Source organism: Nasonia vitripennis, chromosome 4, assembly GCF_009193385.2.
Source record: "Nasonia vitripennis strain AsymCx chromosome 4, Nvit_psr_1.1, whole genome shotgun sequence".
Taxonomy (NCBI): domain Eukaryota; kingdom Metazoa; phylum Arthropoda; class Insecta; order Hymenoptera; family Pteromalidae; genus Nasonia; species Nasonia vitripennis.
The window spans coordinates 14,946,842-14,968,520 of record NC_045760.1 but is presented as its reverse complement, the minus strand read 5'-3'; the positions used below and the strand labels follow the sequence as shown (position 1 = coordinate 14,968,520).

The following is a 21,679-nucleotide window of genomic DNA, read 5'->3' as shown; positions in this document are numbered from 1 at the left end:
CTTTATTCTCCTTGCAAGCTCTAAAATTCCAAACTTTTGGCATATAGAAGCTGGAAGGAATTCATAAAAGCTCGCGTCGCTCACGGGCGTCCGCCTATGGGTAAAAAGATGCGCTGCCGCGAGTAGAATTTTATAATACCCGAACGTGCTTATTCTCCCGCTGGTTTCTTAAAATATAATATACATATATACGTGCACAGAGAGAGAGAGAGAGAGAGAGAGAGAGAGAGAGAGAGAGAGAGAGTGAGAGAGAGAGAGAAAGCGAAGAGCGCGAGATTTGTTTTAACCTCATTTCGCAGCCCATTACCGCCGGCGCACGCGCGCATTTTATTAGCCTCGTAAAACGCACGCCGTCTTATACACGCACACCCACCCCCAGTCACACGCAAGCGCAACGGTACACTGTGTGTGTGCGTGGGTGTACTGTCAGCGAGGATTATCTATACTTTTACTTATTCACGCCGCAGTGCAGAGCCATCGTTGCGTACGCGCGCGTGCGGTGTTGGATTTTTATCGCTTGATTTTATACTTTTATATGAGGCCTTATATCGATCCTACAGGGCTGCTCTGTGTGTGTGTGTGTGTGTATGTGTGTGTGTGTGTGAGCGCTGTTCTGGCTTTCTCTCCTTTTTATTCGCTTCATGAAGTCGCGAGCAAGGGCTGATAAAAAAGCGTAATATAAAGAGCAGCGCTTTGCTTGCGCGAAAAACAATTCCCGGAAATTCCCTTGAAAATTCAAGCTTCGCTGGTTTACGCCGATGTACTTCGAAACGATATTTAATTGTAAGTCGATAAAGCCGCGCTAATTAACGTATCCAAAGGAAAAAGCTCTACTTAAATTTCACTCTTCTTAATAGCAAATCCCATCGCAGCGTGAGAGAGCCGATCGGGCTGCGGAGCTCCGTTAAATCATCATTTCACGCTCGGCTGCCGCGTGCGGCACCAGCTATCTAGCGCAGGAAGAATAAAAAAGGCCGCGAGATAGAAAAAAATCGATAGCCCAGCCCAGGTGCGAGCCCGTCGCGTTCCCTCGCAGCTGAAATATTCCATAAATCCCTGATCGTCGCAGCTATCCCTTTTTCGCTCGTCTTCGCGCCTGCGTATACTACTGGACTCGCGATAAATCGAAAGCGACACACATCGCCCCGTAATATAACAAGTTATACGTCCACGCTAAGCTCGAAACGAAACTTTGCTCATAAAGTCGTGCCCGGCGACGTCTACTGTTTTGTCGCTCTTTAGCCGCTGCTAATTCAGCCTGGCTTTTTTCTCTCCCTTTTTCTTTATGCCCTGAGCTTGAAAATTGGTCCCGGCAAATTTCTCCATGCGATTCATTATAGAGGAGTTATGCGCCGCATGTTTGATTTTTTGCGCCGACCAAGACGCGAACGGAGATTGGATTGTTGCCGCCTCGGAGGAAATACAAGTTGGACGATTATTTGCGGTCATCCGCGACGTCTCGGTTTTCGATGGGATCATCATCGGACGTCTGAAGATTACGGGGTCACTATCAATCTATCACCTTCTATATCTGTAACGAGTAAACTCGAGCAATTTTTCCGATACTCCTCCGACTGAGAGGTTATCATCCGCCAATATACTTCCAGCGGTGAAACGCGACAGCCGACTCCATGATATCCAGCAAAATTAGATTGCAAGTCCAGCAGGGCAAATAAGCAATACTTAGCCGAACGATTAACTTCCATCTATCTTTCTTGCGGATTACACCCGCGTACGCGCCGAAAATTAATTTTCATCAGCAGCTCGTTCTTCTCTATATAGGTGATAATGTTGCGCCTCCGAAATTCGCGATGCGCTTTGGGTTAATATTTAACCGCGAGTCTATACTTTATTTATACAAATACGCATCTGCTCCAGTTCCAAGTTCAGAAAAAATATCGACTCCCGGCTATAACGCATGGCCTGACGTCATAGCAAGTCGTTCTAATTGGCTTTTAACGACTGCAAGCGCGTCATTCGCGTAAACTCTCCGCGAGCGCGGCGCTCGTAAATTTCGAATCGGAGTAATATAAGCTCCATATAAATCCGCATTAAAGGCAGGCCACTCGATAATCCGGATCTTGGAATTATAAATAATAAATCTCCATCGATAAACCAAATGCGGGAAAAAATGAAAGAGCATAGTATACAGCGTCGCGTATAAAGCTCGTTATTTTTTATTTTTTTATAATCGCAGCGGCGGAGGATTTGACTATACTTATATAATCCCCGAATTCCATTTCCGTACACGCGCAGGTGTACTTCCTTTTTATCTCCTGAAATCTGAATTGTTCGATTAAAGAGGGAATTCGCGCGCGTGGCCTGCTTTTCATTATTATTCAGCACCGCATGAATTCGAAATATCCGTGCACAGGCAAAAGTCGAACGTCTCTTATTTCTCCGCATATAGAAATTCGAAAATCGCCGAGCCTCGCGAAGTCTCGCGTCAGCTCTCCGCTGCACCTTCGCCGGATAAAATTTCACCGCACTCTCGCCTTTTTCGGGTCGTTGAGAGTCGATGTACACTTTGCAACGACGACGACGACAGCGATGCGATGGCAGATAAGTACAGTTTCGGCAATGCGGTTGGCTCTCATTGGCCGGCCGTATCTGTTCTGCGGATCTTTTCGGACCAATGGAACGCGGCGTTTCCCACACGGCACCTCCGTAGATACTCTCTTTCTCTCATCTAACCGAGCTCTCCTAATCAAGGTTAATCGCCGGTGTGCTCTGCTCGTAAAGGCCGCGTGCGCTTAGAGTTCGACGCTTCGTACAATGCGTTTTCCCGAGGTTTACGACGTTCGCGCTGCGAAAGCAGTGGTATATAACGGCGATCGAGCTCAGCGCGCGCTGCAGTGTAAAAGTTGCCGAGGGACGTTAAGCGAAGGATTTTACGAGACCCTTTTGTGTGCGTCTGTATTGCGGCTGGATGTAAACCGCGGGAAAAACAATCCGCGCGCTCGCTTTTGTTGCGCGAATCGATCGATTTCGCTTAATTGATTTCTTTCGTCGGCTCAGCGAATGGCTGCGTATGCGTGATTTTTTATCACGAGAGGTTTTGGGGAGACTCATCTTGCACCGTGGATTGGGCCTCTGAACGCGAAGCAAAAGCTTCGTTGAATGCGTGGCTGCTCAACAGAGTAGTGTCGCGCTTTTACTAAAAATTATTAAAATTGATTTAAACTAATAAAAACCAGTTTAAGCTACAAAAAAATAGATTTTAACTGATACAACGAAATGATTAAAATTAATATAACATAAGTAAAATTATAAAAAATGTATATTAATCCGACGCGAGTGCGTAAACACCGCTACGCCAACAAAGACCCTTTTTTCCGATCGCGCACGTACTCACATTTTCGAGCCCTGCACTGTTCCCGCATATCAGCGCGGGTATTCTACTGCAGCTGTATTCGCGCGTTAGTCTCCTGCTGTTTGCTCAATGCGAATTCTATATAGCTCGACATCGATTATCATTATCACGCGGCTCATCCGAGATTGCATCGTTATCGGAGAGGGAAGGGGGGGGGTGTTTCCCGCCGGGAATTATTGGCGTTCGGCCCACAGGTGCCGCGTTGGGGGGCTGCAGACCGCCGTCTTAATTGCCGTGAAAGACGCGCGAGAGCCAAGTATATACAGAGCAGTGTAGTATAAACGCCTGCCAGTCTAAAGGACGACATATTACAGGGGATGAAGATTTCGGGCGTTAAGCTTTGCTTGACTGTGTAAAAGGCTATCGATCGCTGCGATTGAAAATCTTAAACGCGAAACATCTCGTGGCATACACACTCCTGTGCACATCTTAGAGCACACGCGAGCCAGCTCGATCGACTCTGTACAATGCATACACACACACACACATGTACCGGAGAGAGACGAATTCTCAGGGCTATGCACAATAGGCTCTCTCTCTCTCTCTCTCTCTCTCTCTCTCTCTCTCTCTCTCTCTCTCTCCCACTCGGCAGCAACACACAGCGCAGCAGCACTGCAGCGAAGGTCGGCTCGCGATCGCAATCTTGGCTACTCGCGCTTGCTCAAGAGAGCAGCTAGAAGGCTTTTAAATGACCCGCTCGATCATTCGCGAATGAATGCCTCCTAACGATGCGGTTATGACGTGCTACCGGCCCGCTGCTCTTATATTACACACACCGCACGCGCGCGCAGAGAGGAAAAGGCCTCGCGGACAAAGTGCGCTATGTACATGCGCGCCTACACCGCAGGAGAGAGAGAGAGAGAGAGAGAGAGAGAGAGAGAGAGGGGGGGAAGAGTGGGTCAATGGCACGTCGTCGTGTGAGCTTTTCATGCGCTGAGGTCTCGCGTGCGTCGATATATTTAAGCGCCTGTATACCTTTGCCATATCGGATATGTACCTATACTTTGTTCTTTGCGAACGAATGTTTATACGCTATAGCGCGATATTCTCTCTCTCTCTCTCTCTCTCTCTCTCTCTCTCTCTCTCTCTTTCTCTCTTGATTTTCATCTTGTGCGCAAGAACTACCTCGTATAATAAGTAAGTGGCCGCGAGCTTATGCAGAAAGTATAAAAGTTTACGGGACAGCGAGCGCATTCGTTTTATGAGATGCTAAGTCGAACGCCGAGTAACCGACGTAATTTAATTACGCTTATACCCCTGCTGCCGCTGTCGGGGAGGATAAAAATTAAATAAGGCGGGCTGTAAGTACCGGAGCTCGGCTACTGCTAATTCGCTGCTGCTATTGTCCTGTCGTATACAGCGAGGAGAACCCTGGAATGCTGATTATTATGGGGGCGGGGGGAAGCGGAAACTTGTTCGAGTCCGAGTATGAAAATACTGATGCGCGAATTTCGCGAGGCTCATTATGATCCTGAAAAGTGAAACTATGATGTACAAGCACAGAGCAGCACGCAGAGTTGAAAAAAAACCGCAAGGTATAACACTTGATTTGCATAAATCCTGGCTCCACTCACTGCAAGTTAGAGCCGACTACGCGGGCTGTATGCTGAGAAATTCCCTCGTCAAGCGGGGCCGAAAGTTAAGAGCTTCACCGGTCTGACTTCCGTCTAATGCGCCCAAAATTAGGCCCCCCATTGTCCGCGACTAACGCGTTTACGAGGCGCGGACGACAGCGATACTATATATGGGGAATTCTATGGGAAAAATGCCATTTTCTGGTTGGAGAAACCGAAAAAAAACAAATGTTGGGGCACACTCCCGCAACTTTTTTTTTCTTATTGTACGTGTTTAGAACCATGCAAAACCACGTTCCAACATCAAAAAAGTGCCTTGTGACACTGTTCTACAGGCACTTCAAATTCGTCGAAAAATAGCCATTGTTCAAGGTCATGTACCTAAAGGATTAAGGCACAAACAGAAAATGAATTACGGTAGGAAGAGAGTACGGGAAAAGAGCTTGAATTTAAAAAAAAGTGCGTTGAAAATGCTTGAATTGGTCAAAAGTTACGCACAATTGAAAATGCGGATAAATCATGAAAATTGCAGGATTTTTCAAAGTCAAGAAATTTGTATCTTTTTTCATAATTTTTCCGCATTTTTAATTGTGCGTAACTTTTGACCAAATCAAGCATTTTTAACGCATTTCTCTAACGCATCGCGCAATATATGAAAGGCAAAGGTACAGCTTTCGAAAACCCGAGCGAACCTGTCGGCGAAGTTTAATTCAAATGAAAAACACGCCGAGGGCGCAATTTCCGCCGTAATTCCCGGAATAAAAGCCACGCAAGGCTTAACAATATAATCCCCGCGACAATAAACGAAAGTCTGCAGCGCCGCTCGCGCTCGCATATAGGGTTAATCTTTGTTCCACGCGGTCGTTCAAATGCACATATTTTATATACGCGTCTACGAAGCGCTTGAAATACGCGCTGGTGTGTGTGCGCGTGTGGGTGTAGAGGGGACGTCGTAAAACTATATATAAGGAGTGTGTGCGCGTGTGGGTGTAGAGGGGACGTCGTAAAACTATATATAAGGAGAAAACTCGACTCGACTGTTTCAGGGTTAAAGACCATCATCAACGCTCTGCTGCACAGTTTCAAGCAGCTCGCCGAGGTAATGACACTCACGATCTTTTGCCTCATGGTCTTCGCTCTTTTCGCTCTGCAAGTTTACATGGGTGAGCTCAGGAACAAGTGCGTCAGGCACATGGAGCCCAATGCCACTCCGGTCGACTGGAGAGAGTAAGTCGATTCTTATTTTATTTTCAAATCTCATAGCGCCAAGGTTCTCGCCTTGAACCCATTTCGATTCACTCGATCGTCCTTTTGTATGCGTATACCTACACAGGAACCTGCGCCAGTCATCGTCGATAAAACGCGTAGCTGTCCGCACGGCTTCCGATCAGAAAAAGCCCTCACAGACACAGATATAGTGTGGGCCGTGTACACCGCGCTCTGCCGCATTGTCGGAGACGGCGTCGTGTGGATGGATCATTTCCCTCTAATTTCCGGGGCCTTTTCGGAAAGTGAATACGAGCTTAATGGTTCGGCGGGAGGCGCGCGAAGAACGGACTCGACACTAATTTCCCTATCGTCCATCATCTTTGACCATTTGCCGGCGGCATCGGCCGCCAGCGCTTCTGATATTACTCGCTCCAGGATGTTTTATTTTATTCCTCGTCGATGTATACGGCGTATTTGCTTTTCGTCGGAGCAATAATCGGTTTAGTGTCCAGAACGTCTGCGCGAATTTCCGAGAGACATGCGTCTTCGTGGATGTGATAGGTCGACGTTGAGAGATTTTTAATAATCTCCGTGGCCGATCATTCAAAGCGCGTTTTTTCGTACGAAATTTACGAAACTCCTTGCGTCCCTCGACGTTTTCGACTTTCTGATAAATTAAATTCTTTCGACGCGCATCGCGAAGACGAAGAAGTAAAGGGAAAAAAATATCTGCGATTACTCGAACGGAATATCATCCGCTGGTCTGAAACTGCAGCCATCCGTTAAAGCGGCGAAGCCCCACCAGCGCTCCCGCGAGGGAAGCAATTTCAAAGTAGATTTGAATTTCATCTCGTCGTAAGAGCGCGAACTTGGCATATTTCGAAAAGAAAGTCTAACAATGGCTGCAGCAGCAGCACTAGCGGCGCAAATAGTATGAAAAATTCAGAAGCTGCCGCTCGGCTACACTTACACCGCGCGCACACTGCACACACGCAAGCGCTAACTGATGCTGTCTTTCTCTCTCTTTCTCTCCCAACAGGTGGACTTGGAACTCGTCCAACTGGGCGTTCAACGAGGACGAGGAGCCCATCATCTGCGGAAACGTCACCGGAGCCAGGTCTGCCCTTGCGTTTTGACGCATTTTTGTTGCTTCTCGTTTTTGCGCGCGCGTATTAATCCTTCGGAAACACTGGCGGACTTCCACCGGCTAATTCGCGTAGCCCCGCCGAGTAATTGTTTTTTTTTTATCGATCTCTTTTCGAGAATTTCAGTCGCCGACACGCAAGGTCCCGATCCGTCTTGTACACGGTTGAAGGTGTGCGATTATATTGGCGAGTGCTTTTTCTCCCTCCTTTTTTCACTAAAAAAGATGAATTCGCCCTTCGAGGTGTCGCACACACGTACCCAGTAGTTACGGTCCGCGTACGCTCGGCCGTATTTCTCGTGGACTCCATAAGGTATATCCGCCTCACCGGCTCTGCGGATAAAAATAGAAGCCGCGACTTTTTCTTCCTTTTACACTGGCTGATTTATTTCTCGCTGCCGAGCCCTGGGTCTATTAATTATTTTTATCGACTTTCGACGTGTCAATTTTATTGATTTCTTTCTCTGATCGCTTGGAATGCAACTCGGATGGCAAGCTTGGACATTTTTGAAGTATTTATTTATAACGTCGCTCTGTCGTGTTACTGACGCTCGCTCGAAATAAGTTGCGAAATAGGTCGCACATCAGCATAACGAGCGGGTGTGAATCAATAAATCGATGTTTAATGCGAATAACCGCCGAATGAACGCAAATGCCCAAAAGTGACAGATTTAAATCAAGACATTCCCAAAAAACGCCGCGGAGTTTATTGTACAAATGTGTTAACAAAGAAAGTCGCGGTATTTTCCACCGATCGCCAAATCAGTTTAATACCAAAACCGCGATGATATCCGTATGCGGCGATTCCGATTAAATCGTAATCAAGCGAGCCGAGGAGAACTACTGATGTGTTCAGCGCAACGTGTAATACGTCGCACTCCCGATATAATCGAATACACATATCCATCACGCGCAAGCGAGTAGACCAATAATAGACAAAAATTAAACTCTCGAATGCAATCGAAGCAATGGCATAATACGGCGCTGATCGATTACAGGCACTGCAACGAGAGCTACACGTGTCTGTGCGTCGGACCGAATCCAAACCACGGCTACACGAACTTCGACAACTTTTTGTGGTCGATGCTCACCACCTTTCAGCTCATCACCCTCGATTACTGGGAGGACGTGTACAACAAGGTATATCGACACATAGCACCTACTATACGATGAGCCTTGAGTACAAAGCGTCGACGACGACGACGATGATGATGACGTGTACTACGCGCATAGAGAAGGCAATTAAGGGGATATCGCGAAAGTCTCTAGCTTCTTTGTTCTTGTGTGTATACGTGTCGCGGCCCTCAGTGATGGATGGGCACGCGAGCTTTTATATGCAGTCTTTGAAGCTCAGCGGATAATTTTCCCGTCGCGCGCGCGCGCGCTCTATCTGTCATATGGGTTCATTGTGGTATGAGGGGGAGTGTAAACGTTGATTTCATTAGAATTAGCTCAATAATAAACTGATTGCCGATTACAGTGGAATAGTGTGCATACTGTATGCTAATGCATTCAACGTCCTCGTAATCGTCGGAATAATTGCATGAAATGTATATTTGATGAGATACATCGCGACAAAATAATTCCTTCAACAATTTTCTGATCCCAAGGTCTTGTCGGCTTGCGGTCCGATTAGCGTCACTTTCTTCACTGTGGTCGTGTTCTTCGGCTCTTTCTACCTCATTAACCTGATGCTCGCCGTCGTGGCGTTAAGCTACGAGGAAGAGGCTGAAATCACAAATGAGGTAACTATACGACCCTCCTCTCCGTTTCATCCCCTTTCATTAAACACCTGCCACACACACACACACAAATACACAGCAGTTTAACGATACACACAAAAGGGTTAATTTTTCGTTTCAACAAATCCCGTTTATCAAAACAACGACTCGCTCGGTATACATAAAAGAAATTCACCCGTGTTTAATTTGCCGCGACCATTAACCACTGAGTAGCCGCTCGCACTCGTGTGTGTACATATACAGGTGTATGATATAGCTGCTGCGAAAACTCGGCCCCGAAACTTGTACAATACATCTCTCCGGCGGCCGCAAAGCTCCCGCCAGATCCAGCGACAGCAGCCGTCAGCCTACCCCCCCCCCCCCTCCCCGAAACACACACACACACACGCGCGCACATACACATAGGCACGTGTGCAACATCTCTGACAGCAACAGCAACAAACATCCTCTCGCTCTTCGTATATAGTAAGCTATATACTTGAAAAGTCGCCGGGAGCGCGGCGATGGCCTGATTAGACATCCTGCCGTACACACCAGCTAACGTGTGCGATATACCGAGTGCCAGCGATGCGCTATCAGGAAAACCAGAGCAGATCAGCTCTCGGTCGGAAATGATCCTCTGTCGGAAAGAGATATAGAGAAGGAGTATACATAACTAGCTCGCGTTTGACGACTGATTATTCTTGCGGATTCGAATCAGGCCTGTGTTATGATAGGCGTAAGTAAATAGCTGATTGCAGCCGAGTCATTCGGGCGAGACACGCGAAAAATTCGACGGCGTCTTCGATTTGATTTCGCAACACACATAGACGCGTCGCGCGAACAATAGCTCGTTATTAGCGGAAAAATAATATAATATACGCTCGTACGGAGAAGCGCGTATGCAGCAACGACACACTCTCCGCACTGAGCACTTCGCCTGTGAAAATATTGACTTTCAATTTGGCGTAGTCATGTTCCGCGGCTATAGCGCTGCTCGATTCAAAAGTCTGTTTATTCGTCTGTGCAGCGACATATTCCTGGAAACGACGTTACGTTATCAGTATTTTTTTAAATTTTGCAACAAACTGATCGAAAACCAATTTAATATCCGCGGGACCTGTGATATATAACTGTGCTGTGATAAATCAATTAACCCTCTACTGTTCATGAACTTCGTTTAATTCTTCTACTCGTAAAATACACACACACACATTTAAATACATACTCAAGCCATGTTGCCTCTGCGCGAATGGTCAAAATTTACAATGGAAAGGAGAATCGAATACATTATTAATATTAGCCCGTGGCTTGGGTCCTTACAGGAAAGGAGAAAGGACCTGACCGACCACCGCGAAGACTCGACGTTCAGCTTCGACCCGACCAAGATCAACATAAAGACACTGACGAAGGAGAAGCAGAAGAAAATAGACGCGAGGAAGGGTGTACTGCTGAGCAGCTACTCGCGCAAGCGGACGCGGAGACGAAAACGCGGCCGGAGCACCGTCGGCCACGAGAAAAACAATGGCAATCGCAGCAGGTATGTCGTACACACTCTAGTATAGTTCACGAGCTAAATAAATACAGAACATTAATCTTTCGTGAAACCTGTATCGCGATAAACGTGCGAGCCTTTCAAAGGGCAGAGAGAGAGAGAGAGAGAGAGAGAGAGAGAGAGAGAGCCTCTATACACCAGTACAGTCGCAATGAAAATCGATAGTCCAACTTGGAAAACAATCTTGGCAGCGGTAGTAGCTCACAACAATGTCATCGCGAACAAAAAAACTCTCTTTCTCTCGGCGATCCACATCTATTTTCGCAATTATCCCTCGCCTTTACACAGAAGTTTGCTATCCCTCTCCGCCATCGCAAATAAATAGGTTAATTAAATCGAATCTCGCGAACGCGCGAGCGCGAAATGATGTCGTACTATATCCCCCGGAATAAAAGCTCCGCGAGATAGATCTCTGCTTTACACACACACGTCTGAATCCGAGCCACGAAAGCTCGAATTCATAGATTATTAATAATATTAGAGGACAGCGATTTCGATCTCTGGCAGGTAGTCTCGATAAGGCAATAACACACAGAGCAGCGATTATCACGGTTAACCGATCTCCTCTCTCTCCCTCATTCTCCAGCTTTTTTTCGTGTCGCGACGCACACGCGGCAATAAACTATCGCTGTTTATCTTCCTAGTCCCTCATCTCTCACGAAGATCGATCGGTTCTCGGCTGTGTTTGTCGACGAGCGCGAAGAGCTTGGATTTGATTTTTTGTCCCCCCAAAGCGAAGTACTCGGCTCGTTATCTCGGGACGCGATTTCTTTTCGGGCTTGTTAACGACGGCTGTAGATCTGACAATCGAGCACACGAAACTCGATGTTATAATCGGGCCTGGCTTTCGTTTGTTTTGTATTTTTTTATAATTCCAGCGCGATGTTTGGTGGATTAGCCTTTATCGGGGATCGCGCGCAGCTTGATATAATGGCAATGCCGATGGAGAACAATTTTTGGATCTCGTGACTGGCGTTGAAGGCGAGTTTTACTCCGCGAGCTTAGCTATACGAGTCGTTTAAAATAAAGGATACCATCTCAATTAGTTAGTATGTATACGGCTGTAAGGTGATCGCGATTCGGAGGACTCGGGTCGAATTTCTTTTTTGATGCCTCAATGCGACAACGAAAAATGTTCTTCATTTGCATAATCGGCTTTTCTTATAAGATTGACGAGGTTTGCCGGCCCGCCTGCGCCGAATTATTATATAATTTACATCTTTATTCGCTACGACCTGCTGGCTGTAGCTTTGGCCTCCTATTTATAGAGACTCCAGAAACATCGATATGTTTTATTTATTCGGTATATCTACTAATAGTAATCTGGTTCAGCGTAGAGTAAAAATACACTATACGAGTCGTGGAGTAAGATAATATAAAATTCAACTATTAACGAAATTAATAACATCGAATATCTCAGTCATTATCCACTTATAGAAATGGATCTGTAAATGTAATTATCTTCGATTCGATGCAATGAATAACGCGGAAAGAATAATTAATAAGAAATAAAAAATTCAATTCATTCGATTTCACTCGGGAGCAATCAAATTTTTAGTTTTCATGAAAATTCGCAAAGTCGTAGAATGAATAACAAGGTGAAACGATTTTCTCCCAGCGAAGTAAAAAATAAATTTAGTCGATTAATACGCAGCGAAGGATATTAGAAAGAAATAGCGTATATTTTCATTAGGCATTGAAGAAAAACTAGGTCATGCGCATAACGTATAGCATACTATGCAATTTGATTCAACATACATAGTAAGGAACTCAAACGCTTATGGAAATCCGTTTTACATGCGTAGCACAATCTTTCGTACGATTTACGTACGTTTCTGCGAAAATTTTAACTAAAAATACGTTTTCACCCCATAAAAAACCAGGTCTGTGACACCAAGTCCTAGTCCGAGTCCGCGTCACTCGGGCATCCGGCCGTCCCACCTGCCGCTGCAGTCAGCCTTACAGCAGCAGCAGCAGCAGCAATCACCTGTTGAGAATCAACAGCAGCAACAACAAGAACAACAACAACCCCAATCGCAACAACAGCCCCAGCAGCAGATCCAACAACAGCCCCTAGCTCCTCCCCGTCTCCCAGCCGAGAGCAACGTGGTCCATCGACTTGCTCCCCGAAACATGCTGCAGTCACGACAAGCCAGCAACAACAGTAACCAGCAGTCATCGATGGACGACTCAGGGGTAGTGGACGACCACGACGGCGATGACGTCACCTCCGCCGAGGAGCACGATCGTCAACACCACCCGCAGCGCGAACACCGGCTCCAGGAACGACACCACCTGGATAAACGCAGGAATTTGCATCAGCAGCAGCAGCAGCAGCAGCTGGTGCAGCAAGAGAAGCTGGGCAGAGGACAAGAGTACCCGCCACCCACGCCCGTCACAGTCTCCGTAAGGACGAGCAACAGAGAGATCAGAGTGCTCAAATGCAACGGCATCAAGAGCAAGAAGCATCTCTACTCGCTGCCGCCCGAGTATCTCTCCCACATCGTCGTTTTAGGTGAGTTAACGACGTCGTATGATGTGCAGGCTGGCTTTCGCTGGCGCGGAAGTTAGAGGGGGATTAATTGGGTGCGCGGGTAAACTCCTTTGCGACGACGAGGGTTCTTACGTAAGTTTCTTCTATGTTTGCTTTTAGACGATCTGCCGGATAGAAACTGCGACAGATGTATACAGTGCTGCGTCGATTACGAGGGCTGGCTGCGCTTTCAAAATTGCTTGTACAAGGTAAGACTCGAAAACTGTGAATTGCGGATATTGCAGTCTAGTAAGAGAATCTTTCTAAAGTTTTGCAAACTGCACACCATGATTTAGGTGGTGAGGGACCCGCTTTTCGAGCTCACGATCACCTTGTGCATTGTCCTCAACACGGGTTTCTTGGCCATGGAGCATCACGGCATGAGCGAGTCGATTCGCCAGGCCCTCAACATCGGCAACAAGGTCTTCACCAGTATCTTCACCTTCGAGTGCTTCCTCAAGCTCATGGCTCTCAGCAAGGACTTCTTCAACAACGGCTGGAACAACTTTGACCTGATAATCGTTTCTGCCTCGCTGATCGACCTAACCTTCGAGCTGGTCGACGGTCTATCTGTGATCCGGGGTCTGCGTCTCCTGCGCGTCCTCAAACTCGCCCAGTCCTGGACCACGATGAAGGTCCTGCTGAGCATCATCATCTCGTCGATCGGTGCCCTCGGTAACCTGACCTTCGTTCTCGTCATCGTCATCTACATCTTCGCCGTGATCGGAATGCAGCTCTTTAGCAAGGATTACACGCTGGACAAGTTCGAGCCCGACCCGGTACCACGCTGGAACTTCAACGACTTCTTCCACTCGTTCATGATGATCTTTCGCATCCTCTGCGGAGAATGGATCGAGCCGCTCTGGGACTGCATGCGAGCCGAGCGAGACGAGGGTCCGGGAACGTGCTTCGCCATATTCCTGCCGGCACTGGTCATGGGTAATTTCATGGTCCTCAACCTCTTCTTGGCCTTGTTGCTCAACAGCTTCAATTCCGAGGAACTAAAACAGAAGAAGGAGGAGGTCGGCGAGGACTCCAAGCTGGCCAGATCCTTTGATCGGATCAGATCCATCGTGAGAAAGAAGAAGTACAAGAAGGAAGACTCGGAGAACGAGAAGAACAACAAGCTCGAGCAGATCGTCCGAGAGGTGATGGACAAGTCGGAGAAGGACAAGTACGCGATACAGGAGACGGTTTTGAACCTGCCCAAGGACAACATCTACAGCAGGTCGTACCAGGAGAGTCTGAACCAGCCGGTCTTCACCTACGAGCCGATCTACCGCCAAACGGCGCCGGTCTTCTCGGATGAAACTCAGAAGATGACCGAGGAGACGACCAAGCTCCAGAAGGAGAAGGAGGCCCAGATGGAAGAGGAAGAAAAGAAGCAGGAGAAGGACGAGCAGCAGCCGGAGAGCATAGAGATGACGGTGTTCAAGGACGCCAGTGCCAAAGCGGAGGAGGCTGCGGCATCGATGCCACGTACGCCCATCAAAAAGGACGAGAGGGAGAAGCGTCCATGGCACGCGCTCGTCAGCTATGTGGACGAACTGACCGTCGGAGGCAGAAGGGACAGTCAGGGTAACTACGTCGACGCGATGGAGTCCTTTCCTGGCTTCGGCAAGCACAAGCCACCCAAGGTGCCACAGGACTGTTTTCCACAACACTGCTACGAAAAGTATGTATCTTGAGATGTATGATAAGTAAATTATGAGGAAAGTTCGTTATTCTTGATCATTTTCCCTCGTGAAACCAGGTGCGCGTGTATAAACAAGTGCCTAGCAACGAACATTGGTAAAAAATGGGTAGACGTTCGGACTGCTGTGCTCTCGGTTGTAGACACGCCCGCCTTCGAGTGGATGATCCTGGTGATGATATTCGCATCTTCGATAACGCTCTGCTTCGAGGACATCTACCTGGACGACAATCCCTTTCTCAAGAAGATCCTCTACTGGACCAATCTCGCGTTCTGCGTTCTCTTCAGCATCGAGATGCTGCTTAAGTGGCTGGCGCTGGGTTACTGTAAATACTTCACCAGTTTCTGGACGATCCTGGACTTTATAATCGTTTTCGTAAGTATCCCTTCCACGACCGTACGATTTGGGTGTTGGAATTATTTATACTAAACCACGTTTCTATATATTACTTGTTTCAATTCTCAAGCGAAATGTATCACCGAAGCCACTCAGTTTAGACTCTCGCTGGAGCATGATTATTTATATATTGTATTAACGTGTGTTCACGGGTGTTTCTTTATTTCTCTTTTTTTATTTTTATTTCATTTTATTTTTTTTTTCGAGGTTGTTCAGTCTCGGACGATGCAGGCGCGCTTAGCATCGACATGTCGATCGTGAAATTGCGCAACAAAGTTGGCGTTTCATCGATTGACTGATGCTTCCCGCGCAAGCTCTGACAGCTGCTGATTTTTGATAATGGTTTATACGACAGGCATTTCATATTATATATATATATATATATATATATATATATATATATATATATATATATATATATATATATATATATATATATATATATATATAATATATATATATATATATATATATATATATATATATATATATATATATATATATATATATATATATATATATATATATATATATATATATATATATATATATATATATATATATATATATATATATATATATATATATATATATATATATATATTCGTTTTACACTTTTGAATAAGTGTAACATAATTGTATTGGCACTTTGAGTATAGAGCAAAGACATCGTTCTGCGTGTCTGTCGTCTTTATGTCTGTGTGTGTTTATGTGTCACTCAAACAGAATCAGGTACGTCGAAATCATAAGCCCCCATTCGGCATCTGTAATCTCTCATCTATATACATGACTATAAATATGAAAATATATTATCATCGCAATCAAAGTATCTTGCTTAGGTCTTCAATAATACTTATTTCGGCACTGCTACGCGGCAAAACGCTTCTAGCACTCTATTTTTTTATGATATTGTACATAATTTTTACAAAAATATACACTTCTCTTTTGTTTTTCCTTGTATTAATACGAGCAGGTAGAAAGCTTTTACTTTACGCAGCGCTTGTTTGCTTCTAATATACTTTTATTGCTCACTAAGGTTTATATCTACATAATATACATCACTTCGAAACTCGCACACAGGCTTCATCTAATTTCACCGGATGCGAAAGCGTCGATCGTGCGCTCGAATACCATGTAACGAACATTTTCATGCCATTCAGTCGAAGGCACTAGGGTGAGAAATCCTGTTGTCGACAGCTGTTCAATTGTTGGCATTTTTTCCAGCTGACGAAGGATTGAGATTGTTCAAACAGGTGGCGGTGTGCTGCGCGAAAAGTGTCAACAATTGAATTAGGTCGTCGGAATAAGATTTCTTACTCTATGTAGAATCACGAATAACAGAATTGCCATTTGGAAAAATTGACGATACATGAGTATTGCAAAATAGTAGACCTATACATCTATAGTAAAGCATCTTGACGTATAATTCGCACTTTTCGTTCATTTTTATAGTTTCGATCTTTCGTGATTGTATAAAGAGTAGATCTTTGAGATTATCGTTTTTTTTCAGCAATCTAAGAGCATGCAAGATATACTATTATACACATACCAATTTATATCATATTTTATAAAGTGCCTTGCATTCATTTCTGCGTATATTATAATCTTGCGAGAAGAATAATCTTTGTATCTATGAGTAATTCCAATTTTAAACCTGTACAGCTATACTTTTTATACGAATAATAGGAAACTTATTTTTATCTATAATACTTATAATTACATAGCCCACGTGGCGATAAACTATATACAAATTTTGCACAATAAAAAATATACATATATTTGATAAACAGTAATGGTAGTTATACATTCATCACGTTGCCTCGTCACTCGAATATGGCATGATGACGTAGCGTAACGTCTCCGTTCCTACAACGATCTAACGCAAACCTTTCAATTCGCAGGTATCCATATTTAGTCTATTAATAGAGGAAAATGAAAACCTTAAAGTGCTGCGCTCCCTGAGAACCCTCAGAGCTCTGAGGCCGCTAAGGGCGATTTCACGCTGGCAAGGCATGAGGGTAAGCCCCGTTCAGATACAAAAATTATTGCTATGAAAAATTCAGACACGTGATCTGTCTAATTGATGTATTCCAGATCGTAGTGAACGCGTTGATGTACGCAATACCCAGTATCTTCAACGTACTCCTTGTCTGTCTCGTGTTCTGGCTGATCTTCTCCATTATGGGCGTTCAATTTTTCGGAGGCAAATTTTTCAAATGCCTCGACGAGCAAGGCATGTTATTGGATATATCCGTAAGTTTCCTCGATCTCAGACTCTCATATACGAGAAAGATAAGCCGCGTCCTTATCTCGAATCTTCGCTCGAATAAAGACGATGATCCAGATGAGTAAGACATCTGGATACGGCGAGGGTTTCGGGATAAGAGGTGGCGTACAGGTGGCACAGACGTCTCTAAATCGGCGGCATATCGCTGCACACTCGCTTTTGTTTACGCAGGTGGTCAACACGAAGGAAGATTGCTTCAGACAGAATTACACTTGGGAGAACAGCAAGATCACGTTCGATCACGTGGGGATCGCCTACTTGGCCCTGTTTCAAGTTGCGACCTTCGAGGGCTGGATGGAAGTGATGGAGGACGCGGTCGATGCGCGGGGCGTGGATCTCCAGCCCCAACGCGAAGCCAATCTCTACGCCTATATCTACTTTGTGATATTCATCGTCTGCGGTTCCTTCTTCACTCTGAATCTGTTCATCGGAGTTATCATCGACAACTTCAATATGCTTAAAAAAAAAGCAAGTATCATTCGCATACATATATCTCCGTACGATTATTATAGCCAATTCAATTAAAGTCTCGTGCATATTGTACAAGCTTGAGAGCGTGTGCTGTACAATTGGCTCTGGAAAGATAATTGAAACTCAATTAGCTGAAATAATCTCATGACGAGTAATGCTACATGCCGCTTTCTCTTCCTCTCTAATTTTAGTACGAGGGTGGCGTGCTAGAAATGTTTCTGACCGAGAGCCAGAAACACTACTACACTGCCATGAAGAAGCTCGGCCGGAAAAAGCCGCAGAAGGTGATAAAACGTCCGATGAACCAGATTCTCGCAATGTTCTACGACCTGTCCAACTCCAGGAGGTAATTAATCGCTCTCTCCGCTGTTGCTGCTGCTGCAATTTAACCCGAAAGCAAGCACTCGTCACGCCTCGTCGTTGATCCTCAGAGAGCCGAACGCGTCGGTATCGATTCCCGACTCGCACATCTTGGCTCTAGCTAACGTTCTCTCTACGCGAGCCGGCCTATAGGCCGCACTCAGAGCTTGTGAATAATTTCAAGCTATACACAATGTACGATTCGATGCAATCGCGGCGCCGTATATTTGCCTCGACCGCGAGAAAATAAACCTTACGGCTTGTCGAGTGCTATACGTTCTATCCGCAATTTCATTGTGCTTCGAAGCGTTGAATTAAAACTTATGTATTACTGGGTTCCATGTTGACAGGTTCGAAATAGCAATCTTCGTGTTGATATTCCTAAACATGCTGACGATGGGCATCGAGCACTACAATCAACCGCACCCGATTTTCTTCGTGCTGGAGGTCTCGAACGCCTTCTTCACCACGGTCTTCGGTCTCGAGGCTATCGTCAAGATAATCGGTCTGCGCTACCACTACTTCACCGTACCCTGGAACCTCTTCGACTTCCTGCTGGTCCTGGCCTCGATCCTCGGCATTCTCATGGAGGACATAATGATCGACTTCCCGGTCTCGCCGACGCTGCTTCGCGTCGTCAGGGTTTTCAGGATCGGCAGGATACTCAGGCTCATCAAAGCTGCCAAAGGCATTCGCAAGCTGCTCTTTGCCCTCGTCGTCAGTCTGCCTGCGCTCTTTAACATCGGAGCACTGCTGGCGCTGATCACGTTCATCTACGCCATCATCGGCATGTCCGTGTTCGGCCACGTCCGCAAGCAGGGCGCACTTGACGATATGGTGAGTGAGAGAAAGACCAAAAGGCGCAGTTTATCTTCTTACCGTTAACTTCCGTTCTCGAGTATTACCCACGAACGTGATTCCAGGTAAATTTCGAAACGTTCGGTCGAAGCATGCAGCTACTGTTTCGACTGATGACGTCCGCCGGATGGAACGACGTCCTCGAGTCGCTGATGGTCCAGCCCCCGGATTGCGATCCGACACCCACCAGTCGAAAGCTGAACGGGGATTGCGGCTACCCGCTGCTGGCCATCACTTACTTCACGTCTTTCATTATCATCAGTTATATGATAGTCATCAACATGTACATCGCCATCATCCTCGAGAACTTCAATCAGGCGCATCAGGAGGAAGAGATCGGCATCGTTGAGGACGACTTGGAGATGTTCTACATCCGGTGGTCGAAGTGAGTATATGAAAGTTTGGCAGTGAGGGTTTTGAAATGTTCAATCAAATGGAAATTATTATCGTCCCATCTTCGCCGCACAGGTACGACCCACACGCGACTCAATTCATAAGGTTCTCCCAACTGAGCGACTTCATAGCGAGCTTGGACCCACCTCTAGGAATATCAAAGCCCAACGTCGTTGCGTTGGTCAGCTTTAATCTTCCTATTGCGAAGGGAAACAAAATCCACTGCCTGGACATCTTGCACGCTCTAGTGAAGCACGTTCTCGGCCATGTCGAGGAGTCGGAAGACTTTAAGAAACTGCAAGAGCAAATGGACGTTAAATTCAAGAAGCAGTTTCCCACGCGCAAGGAGCTAGAGATCGTGTCTTCCACTAGAATCTGGAAGAGGCAGGACAAGGCAGCCAGGCTCATTCAGCGCACATTCCGCGAGTACATAACGTGAGTATCGATGCTCTTTAATCGCATTCTTTATGTGTGTATCTCTGTGTTATTTTTATGTATAATTATTATAATGAAGAAGCCACGCTTTTGTTAAAAAAAAAACATGCTTGATAATACGCAGATCGAAAAAAAAGCAATGAAGATAATGGCTCGCTAAATATGCGTCAGTAGATATACAGTCCTAGGCAAGTATCTAGATGAATGCATCTAGATTGTAGAGTACAAGATATACCGACATATAGTACCCAGAAAACAAGAGTTAGACCTAGAAGAGTTTTAGAAAAATTAATGTACAAATAGCTAGATTTCAATCCAGAGATATTGTATTCGGAGGATCATACATTTTCCGATGCGTTTTTTTTTAAATAGTATATAGTGATGATTAAAAACTTTTTTGAAACTTCTCCCCAAATGTATCCAATCGTTATTTCCACATCTTAGGTCATCATAAACTAAAAACCATGTTCATCTCGCTGATATAGTGCAATCAGTAGTCATACGCCGACATTAATTCGACTGTAGTTACATATACGTGTTAATGTATGAGGCTAATATTTGAAAAATTAAAAATGGCTGCAGGAATAAGAGGGAGCGTGAGCGTATTGCCCAGGAGGTGGACTCTCAGACGCAAACCTCGAGCCCCGGCGGAATGGGCAGTGACGGTAGGGGCGGTAGTGGATGGGGTGGTAAGCTGTCGGCCCTACTACACGTGCACAGGGGCAGCAGGGCCAGCAGCCGCAAGTCCTCGAGGGCCAGCGACGCCAGCGACGCGAGCGATCTGGGACAGGCCTCGGCCCTCTTCTTCCAGAACTTTCCGCTGCTGATGCTCTCCGGCGCCACCGGTACCCACGAGGACCTGCAGCCCCCCGCCCTCACCGTCTCCCGTCCCTCGCCGACGGCGGAACATCCCTCGGCCGCCTCAAGTTCTGGATCGGACTCGCACGTTACTGTCAGGTTAGTTGCTCAATTTTATCACTATTTCCAAACTCTTTTTTCATACGTAAACTATTTACATCCATTTCGTGTAGAAAATGAGCAAAGGTCGTTTCGAGATTGTTTGCGAAGTACTTGTACACAGATTATGAAATATTGGCCTAGATTACACCCCTTGTTCACATTTGAAGGGTCAATGTTCCACAAAAACTTTTAGATGAAATATAATACTTATGCTTTGCAAAACATACTTAACGATGCTTTCGCTTTTGACGGTTTTTATAGTTCAACATGCGCGACGTCGTATTTATGTCTACACTTGGTACGACTGCGATTCTTATCTTTGCATCACTATTACAACGATATAATTATATGCCATAGCGTGTAACTGAGCTTCATCCAAATTAAGTATTCAGAAATGTTTAGCGAGCATAATATGATAAATAAATATTAACTACCTACAGCGTCACAGGTAGAAATCGATATCAGTTTAGAGCTAGTACATACCAATGGGTCCATTTATCGACCACCGATGAAACGCTTTTTCGGACATTTTTTGCGCATTTATTGAAGTAACAATAGAGTCATACCGTATTACAAGGAATTTTCAAGCTTTTAAAAATAGATTCCATTGTCTGAAGCAAAGCATAAGTGATAAGTAGTTAATGACTATGAAAACGCTACGCAAAATAAGTCGGATCAAAAAAGTGAAAAAATAAGAATATCACGAATATATGTCA

General features: G+C 45.6%; 1 protein-coding gene across 4 annotated transcripts in view; it reads left to right on the top strand.

The window, feature by feature from the left end:
• LOC100116867 (sodium channel protein 60E) overlaps positions 1-21,679 on the top strand; it is an 85,294-nt gene that overhangs the window by 54,409 nt on the left and 9,206 nt on the right. For 2 of the 4 annotated variants that reach the window (XM_031929594.2, XM_031929595.2), the window contains exons 4-20: positions 5,994-6,174; positions 7,196-7,273; positions 8,299-8,440; positions 8,911-9,045; positions 10,347-10,561; positions 12,460-13,091; positions 13,230-13,318; positions 13,406-14,784; positions 14,863-15,178; positions 17,101-17,217; positions 17,294-17,452; positions 17,658-17,954; positions 18,149-18,303; positions 18,668-19,154; positions 19,241-19,560; positions 19,644-20,003; positions 20,586-20,960. In XM_031929594.2, the coding sequence (XP_031785454.1) occupies positions 5,994-6,174; positions 7,196-7,273; positions 8,299-8,440; positions 8,911-9,045; positions 10,347-10,561; positions 12,460-13,091; positions 13,230-13,318; positions 13,406-14,784; positions 14,863-15,178; positions 17,101-17,217; positions 17,294-17,452; positions 17,658-17,954; positions 18,149-18,303; positions 18,668-19,154; positions 19,241-19,560; positions 19,644-20,003; positions 20,586-20,960 (5,437 nt within the window). Of the gene's footprint in view, positions 1-5,993; positions 6,175-7,195; positions 7,274-8,298; positions 8,441-8,910; positions 9,046-10,346; positions 10,562-12,459; positions 13,092-13,229; positions 13,319-13,405; positions 14,785-14,862; positions 17,218-17,293; positions 17,453-17,657; positions 17,955-18,148; positions 18,304-18,667; positions 19,155-19,240; positions 19,561-19,643; positions 20,004-20,127; positions 20,192-20,585; positions 20,961-21,679 lie in introns of those variants that run through there. The other 2 variants (XM_031929596.1, XM_031929597.2) reach the window with 2 other exon arrangements.